At 45.6% G+C, this 20,159-nt stretch overlaps 2 protein-coding genes across 7 annotated transcripts in view; both read left to right on the top strand.

The window, feature by feature from the left end:
• Window positions 1-7,295, top strand: part of LOC142584953 (uncharacterized) — a 53,634-nt gene extending 46,339 nt beyond the window's left edge. For both annotated transcript variants that reach the window (XM_075695326.1, XM_075695325.1), the window contains exons 13-15: window positions 1,167-1,239; window positions 3,489-3,622; window positions 7,100-7,295. In XM_075695326.1, the coding sequence (XP_075551441.1) occupies window positions 1,167-1,239; window positions 3,489-3,622; window positions 7,100-7,207 (315 nt within the window). In that variant the 3' untranslated portion in view covers window positions 7,208-7,295. The remainder of the gene's footprint in view (window positions 1-1,166; window positions 1,240-3,488; window positions 3,623-7,099) is intronic.
• An 8,739-nt stretch (window positions 7,296-16,034) lies between these two features.
• Window positions 16,035-20,159, top strand: part of LOC142584952 (uncharacterized) — a 79,673-nt gene continuing 75,548 nt past the window's right edge. For all 5 annotated transcript variants that reach the window (XR_012828989.1, XM_075695322.1, XM_075695323.1 and 2 more), the window contains exons 1-2: window positions 16,035-16,096; window positions 16,376-16,564. Coding sequence is in view for 4 of the 5 variants with exons in the window: in XM_075695322.1 (XP_075551437.1) it covers window positions 16,046-16,096; window positions 16,376-16,564 (240 nt within the window). In the remaining variant the exon portion in view is untranslated. The remainder of the gene's footprint in view (window positions 16,097-16,375; window positions 16,565-20,159) is intronic.

Genomic DNA, 20,159 nt, shown 5'->3' with positions numbered 1-20,159 from the left:
TTTTTTTTTTCAAAGTATGAACTCATGCAGTCGACGATATTGACAATTCTGAAAACTGGGAGTGCCACGATCATGAAGGCTGGAACCAGTGGCGATGCCAATTAACGGAAAGAGGGTTAGGGACTCTTTTCCACCATAAACAACTGTATCAGAAAGGTGGGCTTTGTGCGCCAGGGCGAAACACCCCGTGATAGTAATACCACGACAGTGGAAGCTGCTGACGTTACCAAGCTCTGGGAGCTTGTCGCTACTGATAGTGACACAGGTGTTGCTTCGATGACGGAATTTCTTAATGGAGAGAGTGCTGCCTGGTTCTGCAAAGAGGTTTCTGAGGAAGCAATCATTGTGGTGACAGATGGCAGCAACAACATCAGCAGCAGTGACGACGAGATTGACCATAACTCGTCTTTGATCCCAACCCCTGGAGCTCTGGACTCCTCAAAACATTTGAGTCTCTGACGTAATCTTGATGATCCCCCTAGTTTTCCTAGAAAACGTTGAGAGAACTGCTGTGTCATGTGAAGAACTTCTGGAGACTCCTGGACAGTGCTAGAACACTACCCCGCAATTTTATAAAACATGCTACTTGCGCACAGCTGCACAAACACGCAGTCTGCAATTTCATTGGCAAATAGGGAAAACAAGACACTGCTGGTTTTGTGAGCCTTCTGCAAGGTGACCTTGATAGAGTTTTTGCTTCTGGCACATTTTTCATGCATTTGCTTCACACTCCTTCAAATCTTGCAGATAGTACACATACAGCACAATGGGAGTGTCTACGAAGCAAAGAACACACCACAGTGCATGGGCACCAACGTTTCAAGCACTGCATGTCTAGCAATGTGGTGGTGCGGTGCATGAGATGGGAGCTCAATGAAAAGCTGTTGGCACTCGAATCCAAACATTAGTGAATTTTAGCTTGTCTGCAAACGTTGCATATGAGTTAGAGCAGTCGACTTGAAACCGCATGATTGTTGGTTCGATTCCAGGTATAGTACCTGCTTGGTGACATTTCTTTTTTTTTAATCATTACAGCACTCCTGAATAAAAGAGTAATGAACGAACAAACATAATGAACAACTTAGCCTGTAACTGCTGTTTGTAGTAGAAGTACCTGCCCATATCATTTTTATATCTTTTCTTTTTCTTTCCACATGCCTTGACAGCTCCTGGAAACGGAGAACCCCTCTTACCCGAGGTTTATCGATAGCTGCGGCCCATATGAGTGCCTTGGATATGGTGAGTCTTTTTCACCGACTGCATGATGACCAAATTAATTTGTAAGATGGGTGTCGAAGTTTTTCATTTAACAGGAAGCCCTTGGCACTGGTTCGTTAAAGTAATGGTGGCCATCATCGAGCTCCTACAGTGTTACCAAGTGAATTTGCCACAAGGTCTAGCAGATATCAGGCTCGACTTAAAAGCAAAAATGTGGTTTTAGTGAATAGTGCATTTTGTAGTGCATTTAGATTAGCAGGCCAGAAGAAATTATAGCGCGAGTCAGTCTCTTTCGTTTGCTGTAATTAAATTATCTCTTTCTCTCTCTGGAAGTGTCTCCTAAGCAGCTCTTTTGCAGGTTAGCCAATTATTTCAGTGGAACATTTGCAGGAAAAAAAGTTCACCAACAATTACGATACTCCCTACTGCGAAATTCAAACACAGCTCTATACATATTTTTATTTCGCCATATATTGGCTGGCACGGACAATCTGTCTCAGGCAGCACGTTGCAAATGGAGCTAAGTGTGGCACGACCGCCTCGCTAATCAGGAGATCGCGAGAGGCTGCACGAGGGTGACGCGTGGGCACGATTTACAGCACCCACCACAGACAGACTCATGTTCATCCAGCACTTTATTTCCGTATACGTCATTCGTGAACAGACGGCACACTCTACTCTGGCGCCATCGCGTAGCCACAGAGCCCACCTTGCGCACCACTACGCTTTTCTTGTGACGCTTTCACTGTACTCTCCTCCTCCACTTTCTGCCTTATGGTTCCGCTGCACCCTCCTCCTCCACTTTCATCCCCCGCAGCACTCCTTATTCGCTCTCTCAGCATTCACTGTGCTTTTCTGCTCAGTTGTGCCAAGGGACACCGATGCTCAACGCAGGAATGAGTGCCTGACAGCTGCACTGTAAAAGGAAATAGAAAAATTTATTTGTATTTCATGTGTCTCATGTACTAATGTACTCCCTTGAGCAAAGGTATACGGACCAGGGATTCTGTGATAAAGGCAATTTTCTTCTTTGCCTGTGAATGTAAAGTGAGGATTGCAGTCCAATGCACTCATCAAATTCTATTTGGAGCTCTAAATTAAAAATAAATTCAGTTTTTTTGGCGGGACTCTGGTCCGTATATTTTGCTCATGGTTGTACGCTCTTTGTCAAAACTATAAGGGCTGCATTGCATGCGACCACCATGCTGACTACAGGCTATTTTAGAGAATTCCTGTGGTGTGCCATAACTTCCAGTACCCTCGGGAATGAAAAGTACTCTCATACTTGCCATCCAGAGGTCTCAGGAGCACCACAGGAACCACACCACACAACTGTACAACATACAGGGGGATAATTTTTAAGTTATATGGGATTTTTATAAATTACCTATGGCAGATAGCATAATTCTTGACCTTGAGCGATATTATTCGAAGAGGTGGACATTACTAGCATAAGAAATTGAAACACATGTTAAACTAATTAACAAAAATGTACTAATGGACTTCCTAATTAATTACTTTACAGCACATATTGCAGTTTCTTAATTATAACCAGGTGAGCTTGCGAGACGTATCCACTTGAAATGAATTCTCCAGGATGAAAAAAAGTACTGTGCGTTCTGCCAGAAGCGACAACAGGGAACCAAACTTGTTATCCCATGTGGAATGCGGAGAAATGCACAGTAAAAGAGAAAAGAATGGTTTAAGCAGCATGCAGTCAGCTTTCTTGGCGACACACGGTCATTGTGTGGCTTGCAACCACAGGACCAGCCTGGCTGGCATGTGTGTCACCGGTTTGTGACCACTAACTCCAATTTTCAAGATTTGCCAAAATAACTGGTACACAAACCCCGTGCCAAGTCGCCGCATTCCATGTGCATTTTGAAGTATTCACCTTAAAAAAGGATATAATTGGTGATTTGTTGCATGCTCAGGCAATTCTGGCATGACATTGTAGTTATGGGGTTGACAGCTATCTGTTCAAGCAAAGAAAAGAAAAGTGGGATAGAAAATTTTGTGTCGGTGCTTCTTTCAGCTGTTGAAGTGCTAGAAACGGCTTAAATTATAATCTCAACTGCAGCTGTTAGTGTCGCTTATACATTGTTGTAGTAGCTCTGTAGTAGAACCAATTGTTCAGTCTACCAACTTTTGTACAAACTTGTGGGCTCTCCAGGTAAGCTTTCTGTCAAAACAAAGTTGAACATACATCGCTTCAATGCAGATGCAAGAGGCGAATTCAGTGAATAGGCCAGCAGTGTCTTTCATTGCAGGTCTCGTGCGTGCCATTGACCCCTCGGAGCACCTCTTCTATGTTGCCACCCCTGAGCCACCAGAGCGGTTGGCAGAGGTCAATGCCCTCATCCGTGGCGACATTCATTTGCCAGAGTCCTTGCTCAGTATTCAGGTACAGCTGTGCGGAACAGATACAAGTGTTCTCTCTCTCTCTCTCTCTCTCTCTCTCTCTCTCTCTCTCTCTCTCTCTCTCCCGCCTTGATGGTGCATCAAGTAATGCTGACTGTTCGTTTATGAGCTTAAAAGCCTTCTAGTAATTATGAGTGTAACAGGGCAGCAATTTTCACCCTTACAATCTGATTACATCTATTACTACCCAAACTGTTTCCTGGTGCTCTTCCAACTTCGAAAATGGTACTTGATATTCAATAATGTAAGGAGTGTTTGAATAGTGATATTTTATATAAAACTGAATACCAAGTATTTTCCTGCTTTTAATATAAGAAGAAACCTGGAGAACAAAGGCAGTACAAAGAAAAAAAATGTTTTCCTTCAATACACACAACACTGTTTGGACGTCCATTTAACAGAGCAGCTTCCAAATAAGCAAAAGGTCAAAGGTCACCATAGCTTTTGGGGGCTTACTGCGAGAACTTGAAATGGTTGGTCGACTATGTGCGTGGCCCATGGAGGAAGGAAACTGAGGAGAGGCCCTACCCCCTCCACGCGCTAGGTGAAAAGTGTGGAGGAAATAACGTAGTAGGTTCTCCTTTGTTTTGCTGTCTTTTTATTTCTTTGCTGTACCGATCCCGCCTTTTGGGCCACAATGGCAGCTTTGTTATTGTTCTGTGCGCTCTATTGTGTTGCTCCGTAGGTTTCGTACCGTTGCAAAGGCGCCGTGCGGGCAGGTTTGCGTTGGTCTTCGTGTTTTGTTGCGCTGCGTTATCTGGACCATGCTCTACCGGATGTTGCTGTGGCCAGGTGGGACAGGAGGAACTAAAGTTCGTGAAATGAACGCGCATGCAACACTGTACGCAATGTACCGCACCACGGCAATGGCAATGGACGAAGGAATATCCGCGGGAAATTTTGCCCTCTTTGGCGGAATCATGCTAACGTGCTGACTGTTTAGTATTGCTGCGGAGCGCGTGGCTCCGAGCAGCACGGTTGCATACAGCGCGGCGTGGTTTCGCGAGAAATGTAAACAAGAGAGGGGAGCTGGCCCAATAGGCGGAGCAACACCATGAGCAACGCCAACTTCCGGCGTCACTTTCGCTTCACAAAATGTGACGTCAGGGCCTCTCCTCAGTTTCCTTCCTCCGTGGCGTGGCCCTTTTCCCATGGCAGCAAGGCACCAACAATTGCAGCGAGCCCATATATTTAGCTTTAATCATATACTTGAAGAATTCAGATATCAAACTTTCTGATCCAATACCTTCATTTAGAATGAAAGTACTATTTGATTTGTATTTAAAATTTTAAATGTTTGCACACCCTTGTATAGTATACAGTACCGCTCAGTTTTGGCAGTGTTGATCAAGTGCGGCCACATTTCAGGTAGGAGAAGGGGGGAGGGGGTTGCTAGGCCTTCATTGCCGTCCTTCTGGCTCCTGCTCTGGAGCGAGAGTGACTTTCACTCCTGCTTCAGTGCTCCTTACCAGTTGCCTCTTTGCGCGGTGCTAGTCCACTAGTATTCATGGTTGTCAGATGTACAGTTGCCTATAAAAGTTTATGTAAGCGAGATCTGTGAAATACCCAAAAATTTTCGCAGCCTGGGCACGCAGCTTCGTTTTACAATTTCCAACCTGTACTGGTATACGAAAATAGCATAGTGTTGTAGTACTGGCACGGCTGAACGCGGCCGCACAGGCCCTATCTTGAAAGTGATCTGCAGTGGGTACAGAGTTCAGGCATGCCGACGGCTGATGGCCTCGTGTGTGCTGTGTTCTCATCGCTTAGTGCTTACTTCACGTTGAAGTGAGAAAGGCAATTCACTCACTGCTGCTGCCATGGTTCCTCACAGGAGCATTCTGACAGTCAGCATATGCAGTCGTCAAGTGAGACATGTTCATGTTTGCCTGTGTGAGTGTGACACCTAACTGGTTAACCCATTATGAGTTTGAGGAACTGCCCATGCGATTTTTCTCAGAGTTTGGAATAAAAAATGAATAACACAATTATAATGTCTTCAAAAGATTTTTGATATTTACTTATTGGTTCGTAAGTTACAATACTGTACTACATCTAGCACACTGGGCAAATGGAGTTTAAATGGCCAAGGTACTTGTCATTGCATTCCTGCCTCCTTGTATAAAATCTTTGAAGCACCCTTTTTTGAGGCACAAAATGCCTGTGCGCTACTCATATCACCATGATGCTCAGGCATGACAGAATGAGCATCACAGCTGTTTTCTGATTTTTTTCGGGGCAGTGACTGTGACCATCCATCATGAGCATCCCACTACACATATAGCAACACCCACAAGGCACGGCAAAGGCAACACCAACATCGCCAGTACGACTGAGGTGTTCTCAGTAACGATACTTTAGTGAAACCATTTTGGCAAACTGTTGTTGCACAGATGTCGTTCACGACGAAAGCATTTATGTTGTTATCACTTTCCTCTTCGTCCTTATCTTGAGCTGGTTCTGGCTGCACAATCACAATATCAATGTCCTCTTCTATGTTGCACTCTCAACTGCATCCAGAGCATTGCGCAAGCGACAAAACGGCTTCCTTCCGAAGGATATCTCTATACCCATGCTGGAACACAACTAAAAAAAAGGTGTCAATTTGTAGCTACTAACGCCCTCTGTACTATATCAAGTAAACCAAATTTTGAATGCGTGTATTGTTCTTTGAAATGAAGCCGCAAATTCAACAGTTTGTTTCTAACATGCTCAACATATGTACTGAATACTTTGAAAAGAACAAAGCAAATATATAGAGCAGGTGAGCAGAAATAAATTGAAAGCCAGTACACATCACAATTCATCACGAGTCCGCATTTTTGCTGGAATAAGCACAAAATTTTTAGATATGAATTGAACAGTATATTTTACCGTGTCACGGTGTTGTGGGCGCCCTCTGGGTACAAGGAATGAAGATAGCTGAAAGGAAATACTCAGCTGTTCAAGCAGGGATATGAAACTAAGAAACTAAGCCAATGTTTATATGGCCAGTGAGACTACTATCCTTATTTCGTGTAGCTGTCTGATAATTTGCTATCGCAATCGGTGCTTCGCCTTATGGGCAAAACTGCAACATTTTGATAGTGACCTGAGAAATTAATGAGAGACATCTTTTATTTAAAAAAAGAAATGACCGGCTCCACACCTGTGCAAGATTTGTGCAAAATTATCTAGACATAGGCTAACCAAAAGGGTTCGAAAGCATTGGAGAACATATTTAAGCACCGACACACAAATGCACGACGCAAACTGAGTTGACGAACACGTCTCATCTTTGGCAAGGAAAGCACAAGAAGCTGTGGCCTAGAGGAGTATGGCTTGTCTTTTACAATGTTAGTACAAACAGCTAGAGCGAGTGTAGTTTGGGCTTGGCAGTTAAAGTGTTAAAGTGTCTGTCATCGTGTCATCGTGAGAAAATGCCTTTAACATTTGTTTTGTGTTCCCCATGCCGTGTCAGGCGCAGCTGTTGCAGTGCGGGTGGGCGCCTTATGTGGCTAAAGCGTCGTCCGAACCAGACCACAGCAGCGATGACGAGGAGCAGAACGACAACGCTTCCTGCTCCTGAAGGGATGTTACATCCTGCTTTCTTTTCTTTTTCTTTAATTTCTTCAAGCAATAAAAGATGCAGGACAGGCTGCCAACTTTTCAATTTAGCATGTGTGCCCACTTCATGAGTGTCATGTGGTTACCCGAGGAGAACACGAAGATAGTGACGAACACTTGGTGATGAACACTCCAGCATGTCTACACAAGAGAAGCATATTCATTCTGTCACATGTATGGTGATGCAAGGCATTGCACGTTAGACTGCCCAGTGTTTGCCGAAGAGCATAAGGGTCTTGACAATTTGAAACACAGAGCCGCTCTGTATATTAACATGCAGCTACGTTTCAAGATATTTTGTCTACTCCGAGCAAAGGCAAATTATTTCGCCCCTCACCGCTCTGGTATCAAATTTATAGGGGTGCACAAATGTTCGAAGCTTTCGAATAATAAATCAAAATAGTGTCATATTTGCTCCAATCTTCACGTTGAACTCTACTCACGTAGTAAATACGAATTTTTTTCTTATATGTTAAAAAATCTCAGCTGTGCACAATCAAGTGTAATATTAGACCAGAGTGCAATAAATTTCATCCCTGTGAGCATAGTATCATAGGCATAAAACATGAATTTATGTAATGGAGCAAGCTACATCGGTCGGGAAGCCAGACCCTACTGGCTACACAGTGATCATTCTCACTGTCTAAAGAGTCCTTTGTTATCCAAATGCACTGCTTGTTTATTCCCAAGGCTCCGTTTGTGTTTTTCATAAAGAACGCTTCACAATTTTCAAAGCATATAAATACTGGGACGTGAACACAATTTTATATTAATTGTAAAAACAGCTGCTCATTTATGAAAAATATTTGATTTCATTGTGGTGCTGTTTGAATTTATCTTAACAATAATGTTCACGCACCCATACGAATTAGGTTTATCATGCTAAAATTTTTAACGTAGCCTTCTGTTGCATATATTGGTAATTGTAATAGGAAAAACGTGTGGGTTTCTTGGTGTCAGTTAGGGAGGGAATAAAAAGAAAGCAAAATAAAATTTAATTTGTATCCAATGGGGAATTTAACATTGTGATCCGTCCTTGTCTCACTGGCACAACACAGTGTTGCCAGGTGCACAGTTCCTGTAAGTCGACATATGGTGTTTTTCATAAGGCCTCGCCTCTGTAGATGAAAACCGCAAAAGTTTTATTGCTTCTCAAAAATGGAACATTTTACTGACGAAGGTGCACATTTTTGTAGAGCTGAAATGTCACTTCGCCTAAACAACTGGTTTTCTTCAGACAAAATGTTTGCATTGCATCAATGGAAGCTGCTTTTTGTCCTGTTTGCACTGTAGTCTTGAACAGTACACAAAGTGAGCTTCGCCAACAATTGCCGGCCATACCATCTACAGCGGCTGTAGTGTTGCGCTGCTAAGCGAGAGCTTGAAGGCTCGATTGCTGCTCACATTTCGACGACGGCGTTATGTCAAAACACTCGTGTGCCATGGAAATTTTAGCTCGGGGACTGCCATCTAAATACATAGTAATGTAGAAATCGCTTTCTCAACAACCACTGCATCAAATTTCATTAGGTTTGTTGCATTTAAAAGTAAAGAATTTATTGTCTAGTGACTGTGTCAGAAGCAGATCTCTTATTTAGGGCATCAATTTTAAAATTCCTAAATTTCTATAAACGAAATTAGCAAGTTAACAACTTCGTGACTCGGCAATGAAAAACAAATGTCACAATTCTGTCAATGGCACCTAATAATACATCTAAAGCGGACAAAGTTTAAACTTTATACATAACCTCTAAATGTACCACTGATATAATTGTGAGTGAGACTTGCGCGACCCCTGTAAATATTTTAACTAATTCATGCAAGCTATAAATTGTATCAAATTTGTCTGCTTTAGATGCTCTAGCAGATGCAGCTTACAGAACGGAAATATCTTTTTGGTGCAGAGTTACGGATGTGTAAACTTTGCATTTCTATTTTATGAAACAGCAATTTCCAACAATCTTTGGACAAAATTTCAGGTCTTAATAAAAAAATTGCTTCCTATATTTATGTTAATATTAATATTTTGCTCTCAAATACAGTGAATGTCATTCAAATCGGTCCAGCGGTTGTCTTGTAAAACCATTTGAATAGAGAAGACAGAACTGGCACCGAGTTAATGCTTCCTTTTAAGTTGACGCTAAAGAGAAACACTGAATCAGTTTAGATTCATAAAGTATTTTTGAAGAATTCTACTTTTGTTGCGTTTGAAGTAATTGTCCGGTTATTAGGACACAAGATGACGATCAAAGCTTCATTTTTGCATTTCGTGCTGGAACCGAATGGCCGGTACGTAAGGGTTACATACTATTAATGACTCGGAATGGTTATACTAGTTGGACCAATCCCACTCCTGGCGTGACTGGGCTGGTTTATTCCAATGCTTTTGCTATATTGCTTGTGCCCTTGCGAGCCAAAGCAAAAAATGGCTGTGGCTTAGCTAAGGTTAGGCCAAGGTTGCGAAGCATACTAGCCTTTATTTTAGTTGTTGAACCACTGTTTAGCCTGGTGAACTGCTGTTGCTTGGCTATATTTAGTTCGGCTAGACGAAGAAACAACTCATGCAGGCGAGCGCACGAGCTGAGACCCGGCTATGTAGCTACGCGGCCGCAAGCGAGCGCACGAGTTGAGCCTCCGCTTTTGCAGCTGTTATGACGTCATATGGTAGCTACGCGGCCGCGCGCGGCGCAGCAAGGAAGAGCGTGGTTGTGCGGCTAGTATGCTCCGCATAAAAACATTTTACTCTCAACAACGTTACAATTTACGCGCAGACCGATTCTTTACTAGTACTACAGCAGTACCGCGCGAGCGTCGACTGGCTGGCCGGTCAGGACCGTTAGAAGGCGCTGCGCACGGTGCTGATCTCTTGCTGGATGTCGCTTCACGCCGTCGGAAGGCACCGGTTAGCCGGCCAGTCGACGCCCGCACGGTGCTGATCTCTTGCTGGATCTCGTCGCTTCACGCCGTCGGAAGGCCCCGATTAGCCGGCCAGTCGACGCTCGCACGGTGCTGATCTCTTGCTGGATCTCGTCGCTTCACGCCGTCGGAATGCACCGACCGGCCGGCCAGTCGACGCTCGCGTGGTACTGTTAAAGAATAGTTCGACTGTACTATTTATCGTGTATGTACCATTACTGTCACATTACTAACACTAAAGTTTAAAAAAAAAGCTAACCCAAATCCTGTGTTTCACGTGCCAAAACTGCGATCTCATTCTGAGGCACGCATTTTGATCAGATCCACAGAATTGTTTAACATGCACTTAAATCTAAGTGCACGAGCGGTTTCGCATTTCTTTTCCGTCGATCTGCGGAAAAGAACCATTTCCCGTAAGGCAACAGCTCCAGGAAAGATGACGTGTGCAGCGCGTGTGGCAGGAACAAAATAGTTGTCTAAAGGGCGTGGTCCTCTGCGATGTCAATATGTAATCATGGAAACACCTTGGCTGTTCAGAATTGAGGACGAACGATCCTGCTAAGTTCCATTGTACGCCTGGTCGCAAAGATAAGTGCCGAGTACAACTGCAGTCTGGAGCGGTTTGTGTAGATATGGGAAACGTCGATGAGAGTACTCTCGATTATAAAATACGTTTTTTTGAACAGGGAGGGGGGGGGGGGGGCGGGCAATACACAGTGATGCAGCTTATGTTCAAGGCGAACTTCCGCTTGAAGCAAAGTGGACAATTGGACGAATTAGTTGACGCTCTCCAGCGATCTTCAATTACCCCTGCCTTGCGCTACCTTATTCCAGCTAGCGCTTGCGATTTCCTCATTTTATCACCCCACTTAATTTTCTGCCGTCCTCGACAGCGCTTCCATTCCCTTGGCACCCATTCTGTAACTCTACTGGTCTATGGCATTACATAACCTGCCCAACCCCCCTTTCTTTAAATGTCACAGAGCATCAGCTATCCCCGTTTGCTGTCTGATCCGCACCGCTCTCTTCCTGTCTTTTAACGTTGCGTCTAACGTTTTTCGTTCCACCGCTCTCCGCGAAGGCCTTAACTTACTGTCGTGCTTCTTTGTTAACCCTCAAGTTTCTGCCCCATATGTTAGCACCGGTAGAGTATGCAACGATTGTGAACTTTTCAACGAAAGTGGTAAGCACCCAGCCAGGATCCGGTAATGCCTGTCTTATGCACTCCACCCACTTTTATTCTTCTGTAAATTTTCTTCTCGTGATCAGGTACGTTCCCCAGTGAGTCTTGAGGCTGACTCTAGACAAACTATAGAGGCTGACAGGCGATCATGAATTCTTGTTCCCTTTCCAGGCTATTGAACATAATCTTTGTCGTATGCGTAGTAATCTTCAACCCCACTTTCGCCGATGCTGCGCACGCTTGCACAGACTGCGTTACCTAAATCTTCGAGCCGACTTGCCCCCAGTGAACCTCTTGTTGTGGAGAAGCCTGATTTACGTGTTACTACACAAAGTTCAGCGCAGTGTCGAATGGCGTAGCTTTCTGAAATTATGTATTAATGCGCCAGCATTAGAGGAGTGTCAAAGTGGACAAAAAGTGTATGTGCGTGAAGTGTGGGAAGCAGGTCACGTGGTAGAGGTAGAGATGGGAGAGCGTGCGTGCGAATGTATGTATGTATGTATGTATGTATGTATGTATGTATGTATGTATGTATGTATGTATGTATGTATGTATGTATGTATGTATGTATGTATGTTATTGCAATTGACGGTGGTCTGCTCCGGGCCATCGTCAGTTGCAATTTTCGCTCCTCGGTGAGGCAGAACGTGTGTGGAGTGAGCTCTTGAACAACACTTTGCAATATGCTGAATGCGGTTTAACTCATGAATCCGCGGCATGTAATGCTAGCGCATTTTTTTCGAATTTACCGCTAGATTGCCTCTGAATCTTTATTTGGTTCACTTATCACCGTACGATTGAGAGGTGCATTGGCCCGGGTCGTGGCGTCATAACTCGTATTATTTGTACACGTGATGAGATGAATGGGATGCGTATGAAGTAAAAAGAGAAGGACAAATTACAAGCCTGATTGTGAAAGAGGCAACGACGTAGTACGCTGTAACTGCTTTACGACGACCGAAAAGCGCCTTGGCAGGGCAAGAATGCAATTGTCAAAGCCCTGCAAGAGGTAACACGTGTGTACACGCAACCGACCAATCGCCTCGTCTCCCTCTCTTTTCATCCCCTTCCTTGTGGTCCCGCCCTCGGTTTCCATAGGCTGTTCTTTGTCGAGAAACTCCCCGCCCTGCTAAGGCAGCTCTTTAATTTGCGTGTCATGTGCGAGTGATATATAGCGGTGCCTGCGAATGGGTCAATCGGGCGAGTTCGTTTTTTCATGCTGTACATCCCGGCGCTGACGCACACTCGCGGAAAAGAGGGCGGCAGAAGGGAGGTGTTGGCAACGTTTTTGAAGAACCCCGCCACTGCCCATTACTGTTCTTGCGCGCGTGGTGTGTGTGTGTGATTTGAACATTAGCAGCTCCTCCTTCTTGCGCCGGTGAAAACTGTACGGGCATTGTTTCCAGACACGCGCTGAATTTTGGAGAGCAGAGGTGCATCACAAACTACTAGAAAACACCACGCTCATCCCTGCGAAGTTTTCTCGAGCAGCGGCCACTCGTCTGCGTCGTCTCCACACATGGCACCACAGCATCGACCTCGCATTGGCAGGTAGATGACAGCCGATGTCCCCTCTGCCTCGATCGCGCCCCAGCGGGCCTGCAAAACATCATGCTGACTTGCCTTGGTCCCGCGCTCAGCAGCACCAACAAGCTCTCAAAATGCTGCGAGGAATAGGCCGAGGAATAATAGGCCGCCGGACAGTTTGCACGCAGCCGGCCCCATCCTACTTCCGAACCGGATGCGGTGGTTCGTTTTCTTTTTTTTTTTTTTTCCATGGCTCGCACGCATGTTCATATGCGTGCGAGCAATGGAGGAAGGAAAATGTTAGGAGGGAGCAGGCGCGCAACGCGATTGAAGCCAAACCTGGTGGCCCAACACGTGATCGCACGTCAAAGTGCGCGGTTGGCTTTAGTGCTTTCGCCCTGCAGGCAGAGCCACGGCAGGGCAGCTGTCGAACAAACGCGCACCGAATAAAAACTACTGACATAGCTACTGGGCACCAAACGTTTCAGCAAAGCTTGATTCTTGCTGCGTGATCTCGACGCAAGAGGTCACGTGTTTGGCCACCACTGAGCAAATGTATGGGCTTCGCGGAGCGTTCGTTTGGCAAGACTGGCTGCGTTACGTAATGATTTCTCCTTACTTTTTCCTTCCTCTATTGTGCAAGCAAGCTAATTATACAACCTAATTTATACATTTGTATTGAGGAGGAAATAGCGCTTGATTCTAACCAAGTACCTTTTCCCCTTTTCTTCCCTTTCGCCCATTTGACTCGGGTCAAGTCACGATCCTATTCGTAGAATAATAAACGTGCTACCGTCACAGTCATTACTATTTTGACAAGTCAGCTGCATGAATGCACAGTGCGGTGAAGGCTAGGGGTCGTGTCAGCCAATCAGCAACTAGAATCGGGTGCGTGTTCCGAGAAGGGAGCGGGGCTACCCCATCGTGTGCCAGTGATCTTTCCGCGAAGTTCCCATTCGGTGGACGTTGCGCGGAGGGCGATTAAAGGCGAGCGAATGGGGAAGCCCTCCTGCTGGTTCTCACTCATCTTTTAATTCCCCTTTTCCCCCTGTGCAGTGCGGTTGAGGTGTCCTCTGCGGAGAGACAGTTACTGCACTGCACTTAATCCCATATTTTCAACTCTTCTTCTTTAGAATCTCTTTATGCTGGTTCTCTTTTCTGGTTGGCTAAAGCGATCTCGTAGCTTTCGCTGCACTACGCCACGACCTCCTCTGTTTATAGAGGAGGTCGTGCACTACGCGTAAGTGGGGAAAGGGACAAAAAGAGTAGGGGAGAAAGAACGGTGGGGATAGGGGAGAGGAGCCAAGCGGTAAGGCACGTTCGTGAGGCGCGTTCGTGAAAGCGGCGTGGTTACAGCCGTCCGCACAAGTCGGCACCGTTCAAGTCGTCAAGCAGCGCCGAAAAGGCGTACTTGACTACTGAGGAATGCGCGCACGGGAGCAGGTGCTGCACAACACTGTGGAGGTGCCCTCGCACGAGAGGCAGTAAGGGCGCTATACTCTTCCCTTTCTTCCAGTAAAAATCACTCACATACGTGTAGGTGGTTGGGAGAACGCATAATTGTAGCGGCGCCCGGCCTTGGGAACTGCGCGGCTACAAGTCACGTACGGGTGGTTACCCAAAGGGTAATTCATGAGAACTGCGCATGATGCATTAAAGCTGCTTCTTTACTCGCGGCCGTTTCAATCCCCTGCTTACTGCTATCAATAATCTTATACGTGCGGTCGGACAGAAATAAAGTTCTCCTCTCGACCAGCTCGGTTCCAACAAGGAAGCCTTGTGCCCAAAGCACAGCGGCGCAGATGTCGTCACCATTTGCGGGCACGGAGTACGTAGTATACGTGCGCAGGGGCACATATACCGTCGCGGCTATAGATATATATACTCGTTAATTGTGACCGCTCCTACGCTAACTCTCAATGGTACGTCATCGAAGGTCATCCCTATTCAACTTGCCGAGCTCGTTTGTCAAAGTTAAAATACATCCCTGTGTAGGTCGCTTTGCTTTGGCAAGAAAACTCAATGACTATAAATACTGTTCACCTGACTAACACCATGTTTCAGGCGCAAACTTTCGATCCACATATTTATTCGAACACCGGCGAAGCACGAAGCGCGTGAATGAGCCTGTCAAGTGTGCTTGAAAGTGACCCGTAGAAGTGCTCACTACGGGTCAATGAACCTTGGAAGGAACTTGCCAACGTCCGGCATTGCCATGTGCACCTAAAATACGCCTGAAGTGAAATCAAGAAGCAGATGTGGCTGGCTGGCGCACGAAAGCAATCGAAATAACTCGCGACACGAGCGCAAACGGTACCCTTCATGCGATTGACTTGCACACTATATATCATGCAGCTGTGCGCGAAGCCAACAACTTGCTCAAGTGCGTGAATGATTCCTGCATGGATTTGACTCCAAAGAGCTCGCCTTCCGGCCATAGGTTCCCGCTTGTGTGTGAACGTGATCACTTCTTTACAAGGTGATGCCACGTCGTCCAGGAAATGGATCTGAGTTCCCAAAAATATGCCGCAGAGTTGGGCCAGGCTGATTGGCGTCGTGTGCTTTCCCTTGTAATTTCTATGAGCAGCCTACACATATGGCCTTCAGCTTGGACTGGCTTCCATGGGACAAAACTGCTAGCCAATTAAGCTACTGCCTTTTCTTGTCCCAAACCGTGCAAGCTATATTTCGACCCGCGGTATTTCATGCGCGTTCTTACCTGTAAATCTTTTCTAAATGCGAGAGGACGGGACGTGCTTCGTGCACCGTGGCGTCGTCGTCCTTCCCCACCACCACACACCCATACTTACGTTTCACATAATTAAACAAACAAAAAATAACATGACGTGCTTTGCGCCTCCTCTATTTTTTTCAATATCGCTTGCTCCCTGTGGGAGCCGTTGGTGCGCCTTAGTTCAGCGAGTTGCCGTGATGTGACGCTACCCAGTACAATAATTGTACGACTAATGCCCCTTTTAAGTGGCCTTAGTTACGACCAGGTACGACCATGGAGGTACGACTAAAAACAGAGGCGACTGCTTGCGTCACGCGTGCGTCTGAGCGCGCGCAGTTGCCGTTCCTGTGGAGAAGCAGTAGACGCTCCGTCGCCGCGTCTGTCAGGTTATCGCGCGTCTGTCAGTCCTCCTCTAACTTCCGTTGTGAGGCGCCACCCAAATGGTACTCTCTCCTACGACCGTAAAGCAGGCGCGAACGCTAGCCGACGGGGTGAGTGAAACCATTAAAGAAGCCTGTGTGCACTTTGCTCACTAGGTTGCGCTACGTTACTTCCTTTCTGGAGGAGCCTTTTATTTTGCATGGAGATCCATGCATGTCACATAGTGATATGCATAGAGTTTCCTGCGAAAAGCATGGAGCTCCATGGATGTTGTAACGGTGATCATTGCTGCTCAATTGGCGGTTCTGTTGAACTGCATCGCGCGACCGTTGCGCGGGCCCTAACACTCATCGCGTGTGCGCGTTTCTTAAATCTGCACGCGTCTGAAGGATGAAAGTGGGGAAATGAGGGCCGCAGCGCCTCCGTATGGGCGCATGGGCACCTCCTCTACGGCGTCTCCACGGACGCGACCACAGTTCCCAGGTGCTCTGAAGACGTCGCCTGTCAGTCGCGCCAGTTACACGATCATTCGGAGACCTCCAACGACGCATGATGAAGTCCGCGCGATGGAGCCGACGGTAAGCATCACTGGTTATTTCATTTTCATTCTCGTTTGTAGCCGGATGAGTTCCTGGTTAGCCCACTGTGGTTACCAAGGGTACGTGTAGCGTCAGTTTCAGCAGAGCCGTCTCTTCGCATCGAAACAATCGAACGGTAATGGATACGTACTGGAGTCTCGTAAAGCCGAATTAACAAAAGATCCTTGCTATTCTTGTTCAGGTTTCTCGTTCGCGGATGTGTGCCGATGACTTTGCCAGATGAGGTGTGTATAGCTGTCACTCGTAGCTAGTTCACACTCGACAAGCATTCGACAGTGTGACGTTTTATACGGATTCTTTGTGTGAAGCGCTGCGCTATCGCTGTGTTTGAATCGACCAGAATGTTGGATTGCGGGAGATCATCCTCACAAAGTGTACAGACTTCCTTGCTTCAACGGTCCATCAGAATTATTGTGCGTGCGATAGGAGCCTTTTACCGACTTATCTTTGGTTTCTAATACAACCATTAGCGAGAAAACAGGGAATCCGGCAGTATTGGGTACAGACTATGGTACGGTCAAATACATAGCTGTACTACGTCAGCAGGAGGCCAGGGACAAAACTTGACAACAAGCTCTGTGTTACAGCCTCGTTACAGCCACCATGCTCAAAATGGTACGGCAATTGGATCGCGTTTTTGTGGTATACGAATGTTTGCGCCGTCTTTTAGCAGATAATAAAACTAGTTCCCATCAAAAACTGCTGCGTCAGTAATCATGGCGCTGGTGGCCTAACAGCTTAAGATGATATTGGTTGATAGAGTGATCTAGTCGGTGCAAGTTGGTCTGTACTATTGGAGTAGTGTCAAAAAGCTGGGAGGGAACAAGGGACCGACAACGTGTCGAGTTCAGTTACTGTTTTCGGTTTCGTAATGAGGCTTTGGCTTTTGGGGATTGTGGCTGCTGGCAAAACGTTCTCTGGTACTATGAAGTATGCTGGTATGGATGTGCGAATACTGATTCTTATGACTGGAGCAATTAACGTGAGGTTTTGTCACATCCGCGTTCGTCCCACACCTACGTTCACATAGCCTGCACAGCTTGTCCTACGATTTCAAATTACTGCTGCAGACAGGAATTGTGGTAGCCAGTTTAACTAAGCGTTGCATAGATGTTGTGTACAGGGGAGGTATTCTGTAAGAGTCCACCTAGTGGACATGTCCATTTCGTGTGCTGTTTAAGTTCTGATTGGCTGGACTACGCTACGCGTCCGCAGCAGCCAGGCGCCACAGCCAATCTTCAACAATCTTCAAACTTCAACAGCAGACGAAACGGGCATGTTCACTAGGTGGACTCTTACAGAATACCTCCCCAGGTGTGGTGCGGAGTAAAGACACACTAAAGGTGTTTTAGGGAATTAACTAGGGTGCTGTAAAACGAGCAGAAATATGTAGTATAGTACGGAAGCGAGAGAGAGAGAGAGAGAGAGAGAGAGAGAGATGAAGGAAATGCAGGGAGGTTAATCAGGCTGAACCCGTTTGGCTACCCTGTACTGGGGAATTGGGAAGGAGGATTACAAGTTGAGAAGTAGTAGCTCAAACAATATATGCACGCACGTGCACTCAATGAAGTAACTGCAGATGAAGGAATGAAGGTATCGGGCTTAACTTTGCAAACGCCTAGTTGAATCATTGGGCGCTGTGACGTGAAGCGCCTTGCACACTTATAACGTATAAGTATTTAAGAGAAGGAATTACAGCGAGGTACGCGTTAGCGGGCTTCACGGAACGAGAATTTACGCTTGTGGCGTCAAGACGGGGATGCTAAGTATGACGTCGGTGGCTCGGAAAGGAGCACAACACACGTGTTGCTGAGGGGTGGCAACATGTAAGACGTCGTTGAAAGCTCGTCGCGCTGAGGACGCTGTAGGGAGGGCAGAGGGCGACCAGGGATTCGCAAAAGTGGTTGCTGGAGAGCTGGAAGACTGGGGAATCGATGCCATGCCCACTATGGACACCACACGTCTAGCATTTGCTCCAACGTAATGAACAGCATGTCAATAGCGAGTGTTTGTGAGGCGAACATTGGCATCTGAAGCTGTCATCATCATAATCCTCATCATTATCAGCCTATTTTTATATCCACTGCCAGGACAAGGGTCCCTCCCAGCGATCTCAAATTACCGCTGTATTGCACTAGCTGATGCCAACCTGCGTCTGCAAATTTCTTAATTCCATCACTTTACCTAATTTTCTGCAGTTCTCGACTGCGCTTCCCTTCCAAGGGCACACATTCTGTCACTCTAGAAGGGTCCATGGATCCTTACGGCACACAACCAGTGCACCAGTTATCTGCCCTACGCATTACATGGCCTGCCAGCTCCATTTCTTTCTCTCTTAATGTCAACTAGAATATTGACTATGCCTGTGTCGCTCTTATCCACACCGGTCTCTTCCTGTCTCTTAACGTTACTCCTAACATTATTTCGTTCCATTGCTCTTTACGCGGTGTTTAACTTGCTCACGCGCTTCCTTTTGTTATCCTCCAAGTTTACGGCCCATATGTTAGCACCAGTGGAATAGAATGATTGTACACTTTTCTTTTCAACCACAGCGGTAAGCTCCCAGGCGGAATTGGTAATGCCTGCCGTATGCAATCGAACCCATTTTTATTATGTAAATTTCCTTTTCATGATTACGGTCCCCTATGAGTAACTGACCTAGATAAATACACTCCTGCAAAAACTCTAGAGGCTGACTGGGGATAATGAATTCTAATTTGCTTGCCAGGCTATTGTACATTACCTTTGTCTTCTGCATGTTAAGAGGAAGCTTTAGCTCGGGCCCAACTCCGAAGTGGCCTATTCAAATACATGTAAAAGGCAAAAACGATTTTCTGAAATAACCCCTGGACCGATTTTAATGAAATTTATTGCATTTGAGAAAGAAAGATGAATGCTAGTGACTGTTGGAAGCGGAATTTCTATTTAGGACCTGAATTTTGGTAAAAGAATATTAAAGAATTCGAAAGTTCGAAAAATATAGATGCACGAAGTTTATAAATTAATAGCTCTGCATCAAGAAAAGATATCGCGGTTCTGTAAACGGCATCCATTAGATCGTTCAAAGTAGGCTAATTCAGTATGTCAATTTATATCTAACATGAACTTGTTGCGGTGTGTACAGGGGTTCTGCAAATGCTGTATTTGCATATTATTGTTTTTTTTTAAATTCATATGTAACGTATCAATTTTGTCCGCTTTAGATGTACTATAAAATGCAATTCACATAATTGTGATATCATTTTTCCTTGCTGAGTCACAGAGTTGTAAACTTTATAGCTTCGTTTACTGAAAATTTTTGATTTTTGCTAGTCTTTAATAAAATATTATGATCTAAATAAAAATGATAAGCCAACAGTCACTGGATTTTAAGTTTTTCTTTTAAATGTAGCAAACCTCGTCAAATTTGGTGCAGTAGTTGTCAAGAAAAACGAATTCTCCTTTTACATGTATTTGGACAGGAGCACCGGAGCTGAAGCTTCCTCTTAATCTTCTACCATACTCTTACACTTTCTCGACTGAGGTCCTCAATCATTTGTTGCAGTTCATCCCCAGTGTTGCTGAATAGGACAGT

Source organism: Dermacentor variabilis, chromosome 6 (genome assembly GCF_050947875.1).
Source record: "Dermacentor variabilis isolate Ectoservices chromosome 6, ASM5094787v1, whole genome shotgun sequence".
Taxonomy (NCBI): Eukaryota; Metazoa; Arthropoda; class Arachnida; order Ixodida; family Ixodidae; genus Dermacentor; species Dermacentor variabilis.
This window is presented reverse-complemented; position numbering and strand designations above follow the sequence as displayed.